At 40.7% G+C, this 15,875-nt stretch overlaps 1 protein-coding gene across 3 annotated transcripts in view; it reads right to left on the reverse strand.

Annotated features, from left to right (window-relative positions):
* Window positions 1-7,918: 7,918 nt before the first annotated feature.
* CDK15 (cyclin-dependent kinase 15) overlaps window positions 7,919-15,875 on the reverse strand; it is a 100,519-nt gene continuing 92,562 nt past the window's right edge. Inside the window, exons 13-14 of one of the 3 annotated variants that reach the window (XM_012655237.1) lie at window positions 10,868-11,010; window positions 7,919-8,165 (exon numbers count right to left, since the gene is read on the reverse strand). In XM_012655237.1, coding sequence (XP_012510691.1) covers window positions 10,901-11,010 — 110 coding nt within the window. In that variant the 3' untranslated portion in view covers window positions 7,919-8,165; window positions 10,868-10,900. Of the gene's footprint in view, window positions 8,166-10,867; window positions 11,011-12,050; window positions 13,069-15,875 lie in introns of those variants that run through there. The other 2 variants (XM_012655243.1, XM_012655251.1) reach the window with 2 other exon arrangements.

Below are 15,875 nucleotides of genomic sequence, written 5' to 3' on the forward strand. Positions count from 1 at the left end.
GATTTAGTGACTGCCAAGGACACTTCCAACCCCAGCATTCCATGAGTTTGCCTTTGATTCTCCGTCAGCTTTGCCACAAAGATCTCCAAGACCTGGCAACACTGGAAAACTTTTTTTGCCCATTTTAATTTAACTTTTTCAGAGTACATTTCTATCAAAAAATAGTAAGGCCTTATTGTCAGAGCTGTCTTAAAGTTATCTCCAAACTTCTTTCTTATTCTTCATTTGACAAGTGCTGTCACGGGGCTCCATCACTCCTAGGCTAACAGCTACCAATAAACAGAAAATTATTTCCAACTAGCTAACATGCTGTTTACTTCCCAGAAAATTGTACTTTCCAGTCTGACAGTTGATCAAGGGGCATCCTGCTGCTGTCAGCAGGAAGAAATGTTTAAACACAGAGATGGGAGTTTAAACATTTTCTCATTATCACAGAATAAGGGGAAAAAACACAAATAAATAAATAAGTAAAAATGGCATCCAGACTCTCTAGCCCCCCGCTGGGAGTGTAATGAAGCTGGGTCATGTGACCAGAAGGAGTGGGCTTTTATCTCCGGCCTCAGTATCTTTACTCAAGTGACACCTGTCACATGACCCAACTTGGGCCTTTTATCTGCCTTTGCCAGCCACCCTTTTGGGGAATTGTCTTTTGCAGACATGGTTGGCCCTATGCAGCCATTGTGGTGGGCTCTGTCGGTGCCATTAGACTGGCCTTTTGTGTTTCCTGCCTCGAATCCCCTAGATCTTTCCCCAAACATTATTTAAACATAATAAATTACAAAACACTTACAAAACTAAAACAAAACCCAAAAAGATCTCAGGGAAGAAAAAAAATCAGTGTCATTATTCTATTTATACAAGTTTGCAGGAATTGGAATTTGTCTGGAGAGAAAAATATCTATATTTTAAAACACTCGGCTGGGCTCGGTGGCTCATGCCTGTAATCCTAGCTAGCACTCTGGGAGGGCGAGGCGGGAGGATCGCTTGAGCTCAGGAGTTCAAGACCAGCCTGAGCAAGAGCAAGACCCCATGTCTACTACAAATAGAAAAAATTAGCCGGGTGTGGTGGCGCACGTCTGTAGTCCCAGCTACTCGGGAGACTGAAGCAGGAGGAACCCTTGAGCCCAGGAGTTTGAGATTGCTGTGAGCTAGGCTGACACCAGGGCTCTCTAGCCCGGGTGACAGAGCGAGACTCTGTCTCTAAATAAATAAATAAATAGAAATATATTTTAAAACACTGGCTCTCATTTTTTAATCTATTCATCAGAGCAGGAGGTTAATGAAACGCAAGTGGATTTCATTATAAAGGTGCCTGCAACTCTAATTAGCCAGGCTCACCAAGGTGAACCATAGTCCCATATAGAATCCAAATCAGGTGTTGTCAACTTTCCCCTGCGACTTCGTCCCCAAACCTAACCTAACTCTTGAATCTAAGTTGGTTTTATATTGTCCTCCTGCAGTCCCTTGCCAGGTAGCACCCCTGGACTTTGGCATGTATAATTCCCCTGTTCCCTTTTTCTTTCACTTGACTATAACCATGACTATCACCACCACCACCACTACCACCAGCACTGCTAGCTAATTTTTATAGTGTTTACTATGTGCCAGGCAGTGATTTTAAAACTTAAAATGCATTAATTCATCTAATCCTTACAAGCAATTTTGTAAGATAGATACTGTTATCCCATCTTACAAAGGAGGAAGTGAAAGCACAGAGAAGTGAACTAACTTGCCCCAGGTCACACAGTTCATAAGTGGCAGCACCAGATCTGAACAGAAGCACTCTGGCCCCAGATTCTGCACCCCTGTTTAATGGCCTTATTATGTTTGTAAACTGTAACTGAGTACTTTTCCTTTTCTCCTGTCTCAGAGGACACACATCTCTTATCCTCTCCCAGGCAAACATAGGCTCTTAATCATATTTCCTTCAATCTCTGAATCTTCAGTGATGTATTAATTTATTCCACAAATGTTTACCAAGCACCAACTATGCATTATGTATAACATAATTCTAGGTGCTTGGGATATATCAGTGAGCAGAACATATCAAAATTCTTGCTCCTGCTGGGCTTAACTTTCTATTGGGGGATACGGAAAATATAAAAAAAAAATGTGAAATGTTGGTATGTGATATCTGAAAAAACCCCAAAACAAAATAAAACAAAACAGGGCAAGGAAGAAAAAGAGTGCTGGGTGGCAGTTGAAAACATGATAGAGGAGTTAATTCATTCAGCCCATTCTTCGAAGTGAAATATCACAAGAAGGGAAAAACAAGCACCACATATACTCACCGTTAAATTGGTACTAATCCATCAACACGTATGTGAACATATGGAAGTAACAGTCATTGAGGATCAGGCAGGTGGGAGTGGGGAGGAAGAGATGGGTAAATTCACACCTAATGGGTATGGTGCATGACATCTAGGGGTTGGGCATGCTTGTAGCTCTGACTTGGGTGGTGAAGAGGCAATTTATGTAACCAAAGTGTTTGTACCCCCATAATATTCTGAAATTAAAAAAAAAAAAGACAGTTAGTGACCAGGTGGCTATGCGTGGCTCACGCCTGTAATCCTAGCACTCTGGGAGGTCGAAGCGGAAGGATTACTTGAGCTCATGAGTTCAAGACCAGCCTGAGCAAGAGCAAGACCTCCTATTTTTAGTCTCTACTAAAAATAGAAAAATTAGCCTGGTGGTTTGGTGTGCACCTGTAGTCCCAGCTACTCGGGAGGCTGAGGCAGGAGTTTGAGGACTCTTGAGCCCAGGAGCTTGAGGTTGCAGTGAGCTATGCTGACACCACTGCACTTTACCTGTCTAAAAGACAGTTAGTGAGGATCCCTATGTTCAAGAGACTGTTCAAGGTGCTTGAGACACATCAGTGAATAAAACAAAAATTCCCATCTTCATGGAGCCTACATTCTACCAGGGGAGAGAAAAACAATAAATATCATAAATAAGTAAATTGTAAATTTCCCTCACATAAGACTATCCTCTTATCCCCTCAATGGCCTGCCTGGCAAACTTCTCTTTCAAGGCAAAGCTTCCCATCATCTCCTTTGAGATAGGGCAGATTGATATGCTGTCTTTGGATCTTGTATTTATTTTCATCTAACTCTCTATTAGACTGTAAGATCCTTGGGGAAACTGTTAATCTTTGTATTCCTAGTGCTTAGATGTTTGTTGAATGACTTAATGAATAAATGGCAAGGGTTATTTTATATCTTGGTTCAGTTTTGGTCTCCCACAAGATTTTTTTGTAATATTCAATGATAGTTCTTACAATAGAAACAATTACTTACAAGGATGATAACAAACTTGGATGAATTCATTACTGAGCACATCAGATATTTTTTTTTTTTGAGACAGAGTCTCTCTCTCTGTTGCCCAGGCTAGAGTGCCATGGTGTCAGCCTAGCTCACAGCAACCTCAAACTCCTGGGCTTAAGCGATCCTCCTGCCTCAGCCTCCTGAGTAGCTGGGACTACAGATGTGCACCACCACGCCTGGCTAATATTTTCTATTTTTAGTAGAGACGGGGTCTCACTCTTACTCAGGCTGGTCTCGAACTCCTGACCTCAAGCGATCCTCCTGCCTCGCCCTCCCAGAGTGCTAGGATTACAGGCATGAGCCACCATGCCCGGCCTGAGCACATCAGATTTTACATCAGGTGCACATTAACCCAGTTAGGAATAGAGAACAGTTAGAAGTAGAAAATGGGAAGAGCCTCAGAAAGGAGAGACTAAAATGAAATTGCTCCAGGAATTCATTTATGAAAGTTGTCAAGAGTAACAAAAAGATGTTAATCTCCTCTGTCAATGTAACCTTCAGGAAAAGACCTTCTGAGCTCTTTGGTTCCAACAAATGTAACTGTTCAGAGTGATGTATTTTCTTCCAGTATCCACTGGATGCTCCCAGAAATTTCATTTAAAAAAGAAAAAACTGGCCGGGCGCAGTGGCTCACGCCTGTAATCCTAGCTCTCTGGGAGGCCGAGGTGGGCGGATTGTTTGAGCTCAGGAGTTCGAAACCAGCCTGAGCAAGAGTGAGACCCCGTCTCTACTAAAAATAGAAAGAAATTAATCGGACAACTAAAAATACATAGAAAAAATTAGCCGGGCATGGTGGCGCATGCCTGTAGTCCCAGCTACTCGGGAGGCTGAGGCAGAAGGATTGCCTGAGCCCAGGAGTTTGAGGTTGCTGTGAGCTAGGCTGATGTCACGGCACTCTAGCCCGGGCAACACAGTGAGACTCTGTCTCAAAAACAAATAAAGAAAAAAGAAAAAACTTTTCAAGCTAACTCTAAGGTGGTATTAAATGCACACACTTAAAATATCAAAAAATGTTAGAAGATATCATTACTAACTCTCATAAAAATCCTAATACTCTATGTCAGCACTGTTCAACAGAACTTTCTGCAATGGTGGAAATGTTCTACATCTGCATCATGCAATATAGTAGCCATTAGCCACATGTGGCTATTGAACCCTTAAAATGTGGTCAGTGTGACCAAGGAACTGATTTTTAAAGTCAATTTAATAATTAATTCAAATTTAAATATAGCCATATGTGGCTAGTAGCTACCATGTTGGACAGTACAGGTCTATGTTTTATGTGCCCCAGTACTAGTCAGGATAGGGTAGGTTATACTGTAGTAACAAATATCCCCAAAATATTATGGCTTAAAACAATAAAGTTCTATTTCTCTTTCCCATTAAACATTCATCATATGTCATCTGGGAACTCTGTTCTACATCTTCTCATTTTTGGGGCCGTGTTGAATGTTGCCATTCACTGCAACAGAGGGAAAAAATAAAAGGAAATTTAGAGGACTGTGTACTGGCAATCAAGTGAATGCTTGGCCCAGAAGTGACACATGTCACTTCCACTCACAGTTCATTGGCCTGAAGTAATCACATGGTCCTATCCACCTACCAGAGAGCCAAGAAGTGCCATCCAATTATGGATGCCTAGGAGATAGAAATACTAGGTGAGTAGCACTAATGACTAAATAAGTAAGCATCAATAAAATAAATAATACATCAAATTGAACAAGAATAAATTATGTCTTAAAAAGTCAGATGTGTGTCTATATGAAGGAATCAACAAAAACATGGGAGGAAAAACATATGTCCAAATACCAGGAATGCTCATTTTACAAAATCAAGGAATGGGCCAGGTGCGTGGCTCACATCTGTAATCTTAGCACTTTGGGAGGCTGAGGCTGGAAAATTGTCTGAGGCCATGAGTTTGAGCCCAGCCCAAGCAACATAGTGAGATCCCATCTCTACAGAAAATACAAAAATTAGCCAGGCCTGGTGGTGCGTACCTGAAATCCCAGCCATCCAGGTGGCTGAGGTTGGAGGATTGCTTTAGTCCAGGAATTTGAGGTTGCAGTGAGCTATGATGATGCCCCTGCACTCTAGCCAGGGCGACAGAGCAAGACTCTGTCTCAAAAAAAAAAAAAATCAACGAATGAAGGAAGATTTAAATGATGTTTTAGAGTCTTATGTGTAATTTTTATTAAGCTTTTGAACAGCGAACCCCCTAATTAAAGAAGAAAAGAGAAGCATAATTTATCTTCCATTATAATTAAAGATAATTTTGTCAATTTCCGCTTTTTAAAAATCCTTTTTTAAAAAATAAAATGAATCTACCCATTCTTGCAATAATAGGATTTTACCATAATTCCAAGTATAGTCTGTCTACAGCTGTTCAAAAGTCATTATTAGAGAATCTTGGAATTAGACTGGACCTTAGAGGTCAGCCATTCTAACCTCCAACATGGGAATCCCTCCTACAGCTCTCCATATCTTCAGGGAAGTGAAGGAAGTCCACCACTGTGTGGGAACTCAATCTATTGGTGAACAGGTGAAACTGTTCAAAAACTCTTCTTGCTGTCAACAAAAGTAGCATTCTGAGCTTTCAATCTGTTTGTCCTAGCTCTGTAGCCACCCACCAGAGGGCCAGCCTCATGGCCTTGTGAGAGCCCTTAATCCTCTGGAGGGAGTTTCTCTATTCCCTGGGTTTTCTCTTTTTGCAGCAATGCCTCCTTGCACCTTGGCTCCAGTGGTCTCTCTTCTCCTGGCAGCCCTCCGTGGAGCATGCAGCAGAGTTGGAAGTGGGGCAGGGAAATCACAGCCTTTGGGGACAGGCAGTATGAGCATCAAATTGTAGCTACTTACATTTGATTCTTAACGTTCTTCTCTGTAAAAATGGGTACTAACCACACTTATGTCTTAGTCTTGTTAAGAGGATTAGACAGGATTAGATCTGTAAATGAATAAGGGCACAATAAATATTTACTTTAATTTGATGCTTCTTTCAAAATGTGATGTGTAAAGTTGAACATAACAGTAATTTAGATGTGGTCTGATCAGTAGAGAGTAAACTATTTCCTTTCTCCGGGGCATCATCTTATTCCTTCATTTATGCAGCCTAAAAGTATTAGTGTTATCTTTTGGGGGACAGCCAGATTACATTATTAATTCATATTGTACCAAAGTGCTAACTTCCACTAAGTCAGTCTTACTTAAGTTATAGCCCAAAGTGTAAGAATTCAAATCGGATGAAATATGATTGGAGTAAGTGTTGCTTTGGCTTCTTGCTTCTTATCTTCTAGCAAGGAAGGTCTCAGTCTTTTGAATTACAATCCAATGTTAAATAGCAGCTGGCTCTCCAAGATGTGTATTTTGGAAGATCACAGGCATTGGAGACCGCCAGACCTGAGGTTTGCATCTTAACTCTGGCACACTACTACGAAGGAGTTACTGAACTTTGCTGAGCCTCAGTTTCCTCTTTCGTAAAATGGAAGTAATAAATCAACAATAATAGTACTTCAATGAGTTGTATGAATAGGTTGTGCACCTTCTCTGATTTATTCAAGTGATTAATAAAAATATTTGACCAGAATAGGACTTGAGACTGAACCTTGTGCCACACCGCTGTTGGCCTTTCTCTAGGTTGAATAACCACTGTTCTTTGAGCACACAAGTCTGCTCCACCATCCAGCCCATGCTGTTTCATCTTTCATGTATATCTGGACAGGCTTTGTCAAGTGCCTTGCTAAAATCAAATACTCATTTAAGGCAGACTTCTCTGGGCTCTCTGTATGTGTTTTTCCTTCTTCCATCTCAGACACTGGGGTGGATAGTTACTATTTTTTAATTCTCTTAATTAGTTCCTCCTTGTTCTTCCAAAGGAGATATAGAGGTCTCTGGTTTCTAGGCTACTACATTTCCTGAGATGATCCCTAGACAGAAGTAATTTGAGTTTTCCTGGCTTCTTTTAGAAGGGGTCATTGTATAAAACGATACACGTGTTAGCCAAGACAGATCTCTCATTTTACTCTAGGGTTCTGTGTGTGCGTGTGCGTGTGTGTCTGATGGTGCAACAGGGCTTGAATTTCATCCTTGGAACTCTTTGCTCCTATCTATGCAGTATCTCCACCATCAAATCAGAGCTTAGATTTCTCATCATTTTTGCCATCAGCACAGACAATTAAGATTCAGTAGAAGGAGATAGACTGAAATTTAATTCTAAATAGCAGCTAAATCCAAACTCCTAAAACCTGGGTGAGGTGAAGCGGAAGAGTGTTCTGATAATCCGGTTAGTGAAGGAAAAAGCGCCCCCTAGGAAATCATAACAAATAGTTGCAAGCAAGTCCTTTTGTTGACAACTTTATCCAATAAACCATCTTCCCTGGAGACTTTTCTAAACTTTAGAGTAATCCTCTCCTTGCTGCAGAAGTCCTTTTGTTGGAGGAAATTGTTAAGTGAATACAGGAGTGGCAGGCCTCCATAAGCATCTGCTGTCTCCAAATTCTTTCAATTTGTCAGTCTCTTATCTGTCCTGTTGGGAAATCATCCCTCTGGCCCAGGGATCTCTCTATCAAATGACAAAATGAATGAAATTACTCAGAAGTCCTCTTCTCAGACTCTCTTAGTCTGTGTCTAATTTTTGAGACAATCACTGCTAAATTCTAGGCAAATGACAATGGAAATAACTTCCCGTTGCTTTTTCTTCAAGTATTATGTACTGTTGCCTTGAACATCATATTTAAAATACTCCAGGTCACAGATGATGGCATAAAATCCCTGGTCCAGTGTGGAGTTAGATTTGAAGCTTCTTAGCAAGCTGAAGCAAATGAAAACTCAAACAGCAGAAATGTAGCCCTGGAAGTAAATGAACAAACAAAATCAAAATAATGAGTAACAGCATATAGACTAAGGAAAACCTGCTAAACATTATTGCAAAGTTATTGATAGAATTATATATACTGATAGAAAAGTGATAATAAAGTGTTAGAGAGGCAGCTTCCTACCCCTGATAATAAGAACTAAGAAAGCTTTAAGAATAATAAAAATTTATCTCCAGATGTACAAACTATTCTTGTAACTTGCTGCAACCCACTACTCGAAACACGCCAAGCTTTGGAATAATATGTGTAAAGCACCTAGTACAGTGTCTGGCACGTGGTATGTATCTAGTAAATTTTAGTTCCCCTCTATTTCTCTGTTGTAGACATCAGTACACATTTGTTCCATGCCTGAAACTGACATTGTGAAGATCTTTCAAGAGTCTTAATTTTGAGGCATTGCTGCCAGTTACCAAGTTCTAATACCCCAATTTACATTTTGACTCTCCTGAAAAGTGAATATTTTAACATAAATTCAATTCAGTGGAAAAGACTTACAGGCCCCAAGAGTCCATGTGATTATGGCTTTTAGTCTCTTTAACTCCAGCACTCTCAGATTTTGCTGATCCCAAGCCATTTATTAATCAGTTTAATTGCTCTAGCTTTTCCCTCTTGTGGTTCATCTCTGACTGGTTTTATCTCCTTACGTTTGTACCAAGGCCTAGGGATATCATGAGATTACTCCAACAAGGCGAAATCTGCCTTCTCCCTTCTTCAGTTGCTGGCACAAGCACCAAGCTTGACACACTGCATGTAATTGATTTTCTATTGTGACCAATTTATGTCTACAGGTAACAATTCTTTGTGGAAGGTTACTGTAGATCAGAGAAGCAGGGTTATCTCACTACCTTCTGGCTGCTTACTAAAATGAAATAATAGCAACAATAGAAATAATAATAATGCTTATGGAGCGCCACCATCTGAGACCGTTTCCATGAGTGTCTTTGATGATTTTATGAAGGGTAAACCCTTCACTTCATAGAATGCAGCTAAAGTTCATCCTGTTCTCGTAACTAGTAGGTTTAAAATGGTATAATTACACAGTAAACATTCATCCATTTCCCGCACTTAGAAAATACTTTCCTTGGGAAATACCATATTATTGTATTGCCAATTGCGATTCCAAATGTATATTGTAAAAATACAAACTTTGGTATTTCATAAAATGCTCTGGGGAACAGCTATAATTCTAAACTTCCCTATTTTTTGAAGACAAGATCATTGTCTTAGGAGACAGTGATTTTAGAAGAGCCAGGAGGCAGACGTCCTTGTCGTGTGTATGCCTTTAATTGGGACAGTCAAAGGTAGCGATCCAAGAGAAAGGGCAGAGTGAATCCTGCCATGTGAGTGACACTGGGAGTGGGTGTAGGGAGTATGCCAGTGATTGCCACCTAGGCCCCAGAAGTTCCGTTAGGAAGCATGGCCAAGCTGTGGTTGCCAACTGAGTGGCCAAATCATAGGATAATGCTTGTGGGTTTGGGTATAGCCAGGGTCACCTAAAGCAGCAGTCCCCAAACCCGGGGCTGGGACCAGTCCATGACCTGTTAAGAACTGGGCCACACAGCAGGAGGTGAGTGGCAGATGAGCAAGCCAAGCCTCATCTGAATTTACAGCTGCTCCCCATGGCCTGTATCACTGCCTGAGCTGCACCTCCTGTCAGATCAGTGGTGACGTTAGATTCTCACAGGGGTGCAAACCCTACCGTAAACTGCACATGCGAGGGATCTAGGTTGCACGCTCCTTATGAGAATCTAGTGCCTGATGGTCTGAGGTGGAGCTGAGGTGGTGATGTGAGTGCTGGGGAGTGGCTGCAAATACAGATTATCATTAGCAGAGAGGTCTGACTACACAATAAATGTAATGTACTTGAATCATCCTGAAACCATCCCCCCATTCCACCCCAGTCTGTGGAAAATGGTCTTCCATGAAACTGGTCCCTGGTGCCAAAAAGGTTGGGGACCACTGACCTAAAGAGCTGGCTGGTGGGCTCTGTGGCATGGGTTCTGCCTTGGTTCCTCTGTCTAGATTACTGTCCCTTCTACCCACCAGAGAAGGTCCGGTATGGGAAGTGCTCTTGTGACATCTAGGGCTGTCTATACTATGGTGGCTTTTGGCTTCCTGTGTGTGCTAGCAGAAACACTTTAAGGGTACAGTAGCTTTGGGAAAATCTTCCATAGCAGCTTTCCTCCTTAAGATTATCTTGGAAAGCAATTTATACCACTAAGGTGACCAACCATCCTGGTTTACCCAGGACTGTGCCAATTTTAGTACAGAACTTCTGCATCCCAGGAAACTCCTCGGTCTTAGGTAAACTGGAACACTTGGTCACCCTTACCTCTGATTTTGTCTTCTCAGTCGACAGAGAGAACTAACTAGTTAAGGGAAAACGATAGGTCAGTTGTAATCCTGTATTCCACTGGTGCCAGCTGGAGGTCTCACAGTGGCCTGCAAGTTCTGTGTCAGGAGCCCCACCACTTCTCTGGGAACGGGTGACACAGGGTACACATTACTATCTTCTTTCTCAACTCAGGAGATGGAGGCCTGAAGACGCTAGAGTTGGTGATGAAGAGCTAGACACAGAACAGAGGTGCTCTAAACCTGGGGACAATGTTCTCTCCACTCGGCAGCAATTGCTTTTCAGCTCTGTCCATAAGATCCCTCACTGCTGGGACCACTTACCTGGAAGGGTCTTGGTGACCTCACTCTTTCTTTTCACCAGCATTTGCTAAACTGGGTGGGGTGGTGACCTTTCCGGTAGGAGGCCAAAAGGTCACACATTTCTGGCTTTAGCCTCACTCCCGAAACTGTAAACAAAGACTCTTCTGTAGGAAGGAGAGAAAAGCACCAACATATTATTCCCTGGGCTCTTTCACAGTATTTTTTTTTTTTATGTCTGTTGTAATATTTGTTACCCAGAGAGATGTGGAAACATGAGCTAGACTTATTTACCAATAATTTATACTGACTCACAGATGACTCACTTCCCTGAATCTACTAATAGATATCAAGCGCTTCCTATTTAACTCAATTCGATGCGTATTTGCCAAATGAACACTTGGGCAAGGCATCATGCTAGGTGTTGAAGACTGTAAAAACAGGAATAAAATAGGGATAAAATAAAAATAGGAATAAAATACACACACACACACACACACACACACACACAGACCAGGGCCAAAAGTGATGTGCACACAAGGGATTATAATAACCCCTCGCTGCAAGTCTGCTATGGAACACGGGGAAAGCACAGACAGGTGCCCTTTCAGCCTTGATGGATGACTTATGCTCTTGCTAGTTAAGGACTTCCGGGGAGGATATTCCTGGCTGAGGGATCAGCGTGAGTGAAGACATGGAGGAAGAAAAGTGTCTGAGAGAACTGCAAGTAATTGTGCATGGTTAGAGCAAGACAGCCTGGAAGATAAAGTTGGAGAAGTGGTTGGAATCAGATGGTGAAGGGAGCTAATGTCATGCCAAGGAGTCTGACTTTGGTCCCAGACTAGACTGGGCTAGATACGTTTCAGCAAGTTTCAAATCCTGCTGGATATATTAGGCAACCTATTTAAATAGACTCCAAGGTACAACTTCTGTAAATTAAAAAAAAACTATTTGGAAATATATCTATATGCTACCTTTGACCTCCAAATCATGTATCTGGTTAGTTTAGAATACTGGCAGTTTGCGTTTTCAAAAGTGCCTGTGTTTGTCAAGTGTCTGCTGTTGCTGAGTGCTTACTATGCAAAAGCTATAGGCCAAGTCCTTAAAGTGAACACTTTAAGGGGCTTTTCTGAAAAATGGGGAAAATAAAACTTCCTGGCAGATTATTGTAAGTTTAAGGAAGATAATATATGCAAAACACCTTGTGTAGTTTCTGGTATACAATATATTTTCAATAAATAGTAGCCATTGTTACAAGTATTAGCATAGATGTCTAAGAAAAACATCGAGAGGCAGCAGGAGCCACATTGTCACCAAAGCACATCCACAAAACTTGCTCAGGGCATCCTTCCACTTGGCCATTGCTTTTCCAATGCTTACAGTCTGCACAAACCCAGGTTGCTCAAAATATCTCACAATTTAACAAAAAGAGAAGCTTCTATCCTTGGCGCACCAAAAGCCTAAAATGCCTTAATAATATTGTTTGCCGGAAGCTAGTCACACCCAAAGGGAAGAAATAAACCTTCAGTGCTGGCTCTGCCTTGCTTGGCCTAGACTTCTGCCTCAGATGCTGGGTAAACTGTGGTCGCAACTTCTTGGGTTTGGAATTACATATTCCAAATGCTGGGCTGGAAAGGGGGGCCATCGTATCACTTGATGATATATGTAGGACATTTTTGCATGGACGTTATGATATGCAATTTCGTATTCTACTTTCTTTTAGCTCTTACATATCATAAACAGTTAAACAGCTAAAATAAACAGTGTGTACACTTTACAGATTACTCTCAAATCAATGCAAATCCAAACCATTTTGGGAACTTCTCTCAGGGAGAAGGATCCTCTTGCCTTGGGGACAGTGGCATGAAAAGCTGGGATTTCCCTCAGGCTTCCTTGCCCCTCAAAAGCAGCAGCTCCTCAAAAGCAGGGAGGGAGGGAGAGAGAGAGAAGGAGAAAGAAAGACACATCATCTGGCAGAACATGCTGGGAAGGCAACCAGTTAATCAAAAGGATTCCAATTTGGTCATGGACTGCCAGGCTCTCCTTCCCAACTCATAGGAAAAGAAAAAGAAAAAGGAGGGGCAAAAAGAAAGAAAAAGAAAGAACGGAAAAAGCTGCAGAGTGGCTCTCTCCTTCAGCAATCTCGCAGATGCAAAACCTTCCACTCTGGTGACTCCTCATTAGCTTACTGAATCTGACAGCATAATTATCGCAGCTGCTTCGCGCTTAGAATAAATAAATACGAAAGTGGGTGTATAAAAATTTTTTGAGAAGGGAAATTCAGCCATCTAGGCAGTCAGCAGGACAAGTTTATTTAAAACTTTTAGATTCTTATGTATTTAGATCATTTCAGAACGAGATAATGAGATAGTTGTCTTTTCAGTCTAATTGAGTTCCTAAGCTCATGGCTGTTGGCTGTCACCCCTTTCAAACTTTGCTTTAACTTTCCTTCCTTTGGAAATCTGATCCTAGTGTCTCCATTTACTCTTCCTGGGCTGATAACCTGGTGAAGGCTTGGTGCACTGGAGTGCAGAAAGTGACTTAATGGGATTGAGGAGCTAAATAACCTTTCACAGGAAACAAGATAATCAAATCTCCTTTGCTTGCCCGTAATGGCTAAAAGAGAAAGCACAAGTTCAAAAAAATAAAAAAGCTTGGAAATTAAACTATCATTTCAAAATGTCTTGTAATCTCCCTTGTCACGTGGTTTTTGCACTGCTCTTACACAGCATCAATCCATCAGCTGGAGCTGCTTAGTGCATTTAATTATTCAGAGTGCACACATCCTGGTGATTACGCGGTAATTTTAGCTCATGTGTATGTATGCAGGCTTCATATCTTCAAAGCCCAAAGGATCACACAGTACTTTTAATTGAAGTTGCTAACTAACACAGAGTGCACTTAAAACTCTGACTAGGGACACAGTACATATACTCTTCCGATTAAAGCATATGATCCTTCCTTTTAAATTTAATCAGTACCTATTTATTTTTTCCTCTCCCTCCCATCCTTCATTCTCCCAGGACTGAATTTACAGGAACCCCTGTGGTCAATGAGTTAAAATCTATAAAATAAACATCTGTCAATCTAGGGTAAAGGAAACCAGTGTTAACCCATCATGCAGATGGAGAAATTGAGGTTCCCTGTACCATTTTGTTTTAACTTACTCTTTTAAACAATAAAGACAATATAACACCAACATCAAAGAAAATGTTGAAAAAGGAAAACAAATGACCTACAATCCTCCTAAAGGAGAAGAGCATTTTATTTTGTACACTACCTTTCAGTTTTATTCATATACATTTAATTTTCACAGGTACATTATCATATGCAATTTTGTGTTCCTGTTTCTTATAGTTCATGTTGTAGCATAAATACTTCTATAACACTACATACTCCTGTTAATTATCATTTAAAATGGTTATGCAGTATTGTGTACTGAGTCAATATACCAACATTTGTCCAGTTGGTTCTTTGGTGTTTAATATTTAAATTATTTCTTTTATTTTTATTTTATAATTTTTAAAACATTATAGACAATACTGCAATGAACATTTTCATTAATCTAGGTTTTGGGGGATTTTTCCCCATTCAATTTTTTTCTTCTTTCTTTCTTTCTTTTTTTTTTTTTTTGAGACAGGGTCTCACTCTATTGCCCGGGCTGGAGTGCAGTGGCATCATCAAAGCTCACTGCAACCTCAAGCTCTTGGGCTCAAGCAATCCTCCTACCTCAGCCTCCAGAGTAGCTGGGATTACAGGCATGTTCTACCACGCCGGGCTAGTATTTTTATTTTTTGTAGTGATGAGGTCTTCCTGTGTTGTCTAGGCTGGTCTCCAACTCCTGGGCTCAAGTGATCCTCCCACCTCCACCTCCCTAAGTGCTGGGATTACAGGCATGAGCCACTGCGCCTGACTGGATATGACCATTTTTATGGCTCCTGATATGTGTGCTGTGATGCTTTGCAAAGCTTGCCCCAATTTACACTACTATCAGCAGAGAATCATTTTTACCACAACCTCACCAACACTGGGAGTCATTAGAATAAAGAAAAAATAACTAATTTAACAATTATTTGTATTCATTTAATCCCTAGTAAAGCTATTTATTCCATGTGTTGGTATGTTCTTTTTGTTTCCTCTCGCATAAATTGCTATTTTATGCTTTTGTCCCATTTTCCATCCGATGCCTGATTTATTTTTTATAAAATTGAATGAGTTATAGAGTGAAACAAAAATAATAATTATCATTGATTAAGCAATCTTAAAACCCAAGGATTATTGTGTACATTATTACCAAAAAAAAAAAGAACAGAAGGTAAGATAAGATAGCAGTGAGGAAGAGACTGGTGGTACTGGGCCATGAATCTCTATTCAACATAAAATTGAGTCCCCTTATGAGATATTAAACATGTTACCTGGGGTCATGTGGAATCTTTCTCAGGAAGGTTTTAAAATAAACCCAGTGCATGAGACAGTGGAAAGAGCACAGGACTGGGCATCAAGATCTTGGTTCTAATCCTGGGTTTGCAACCAAGCTCCTACGTGATCTTTAGCAAGAGCAATGAATAGTGGGAAGACTGTAGCTTGGGAGTCTGATTTGAAGTCAAATCTTGACTCTGCCACTTACTAGCTGTGTGACTTTGAGCAATTAGACTCTTTCAGTTCCAATTTTAAAATCGGTAACATGAAGATAATAATTCCAGCCTCACCAATTAGTATACTCATTGAATGAGAATTTATGTAAAGCACATAGATGTGCAATCAAAGGCAACTATTATTCTTTCCCAGATGTCAGTGACTCATCTATATGATGAAGGTATGGAACAAATATTTAAGATCATTTCCCACTCTAATGGTCTCTAATTCTTTTCTGAATGGTTTATCTTTACTCGCAGACTGTTTCAGCTCATGATGCTAACAAATTCAACTAACTTAAGGGCTTGGTTAGGCTGAGGGACTTTATCCAGCATCACAACGATATGCAACACCACAAACCATGTCTCAACCCAGCAGCTCCTCTAATGTATTGGAA

The sequence above is a fragment of the Propithecus coquereli genome, unplaced genomic scaffold (genome assembly GCF_000956105.1).
Source record: "Propithecus coquereli isolate 6110/MARCELLA unplaced genomic scaffold, Pcoq_1.0 Scaffold113, whole genome shotgun sequence".
Lineage (NCBI taxonomy): Eukaryota > Metazoa > Chordata > Mammalia > Primates > Indriidae > Propithecus > Propithecus coquereli.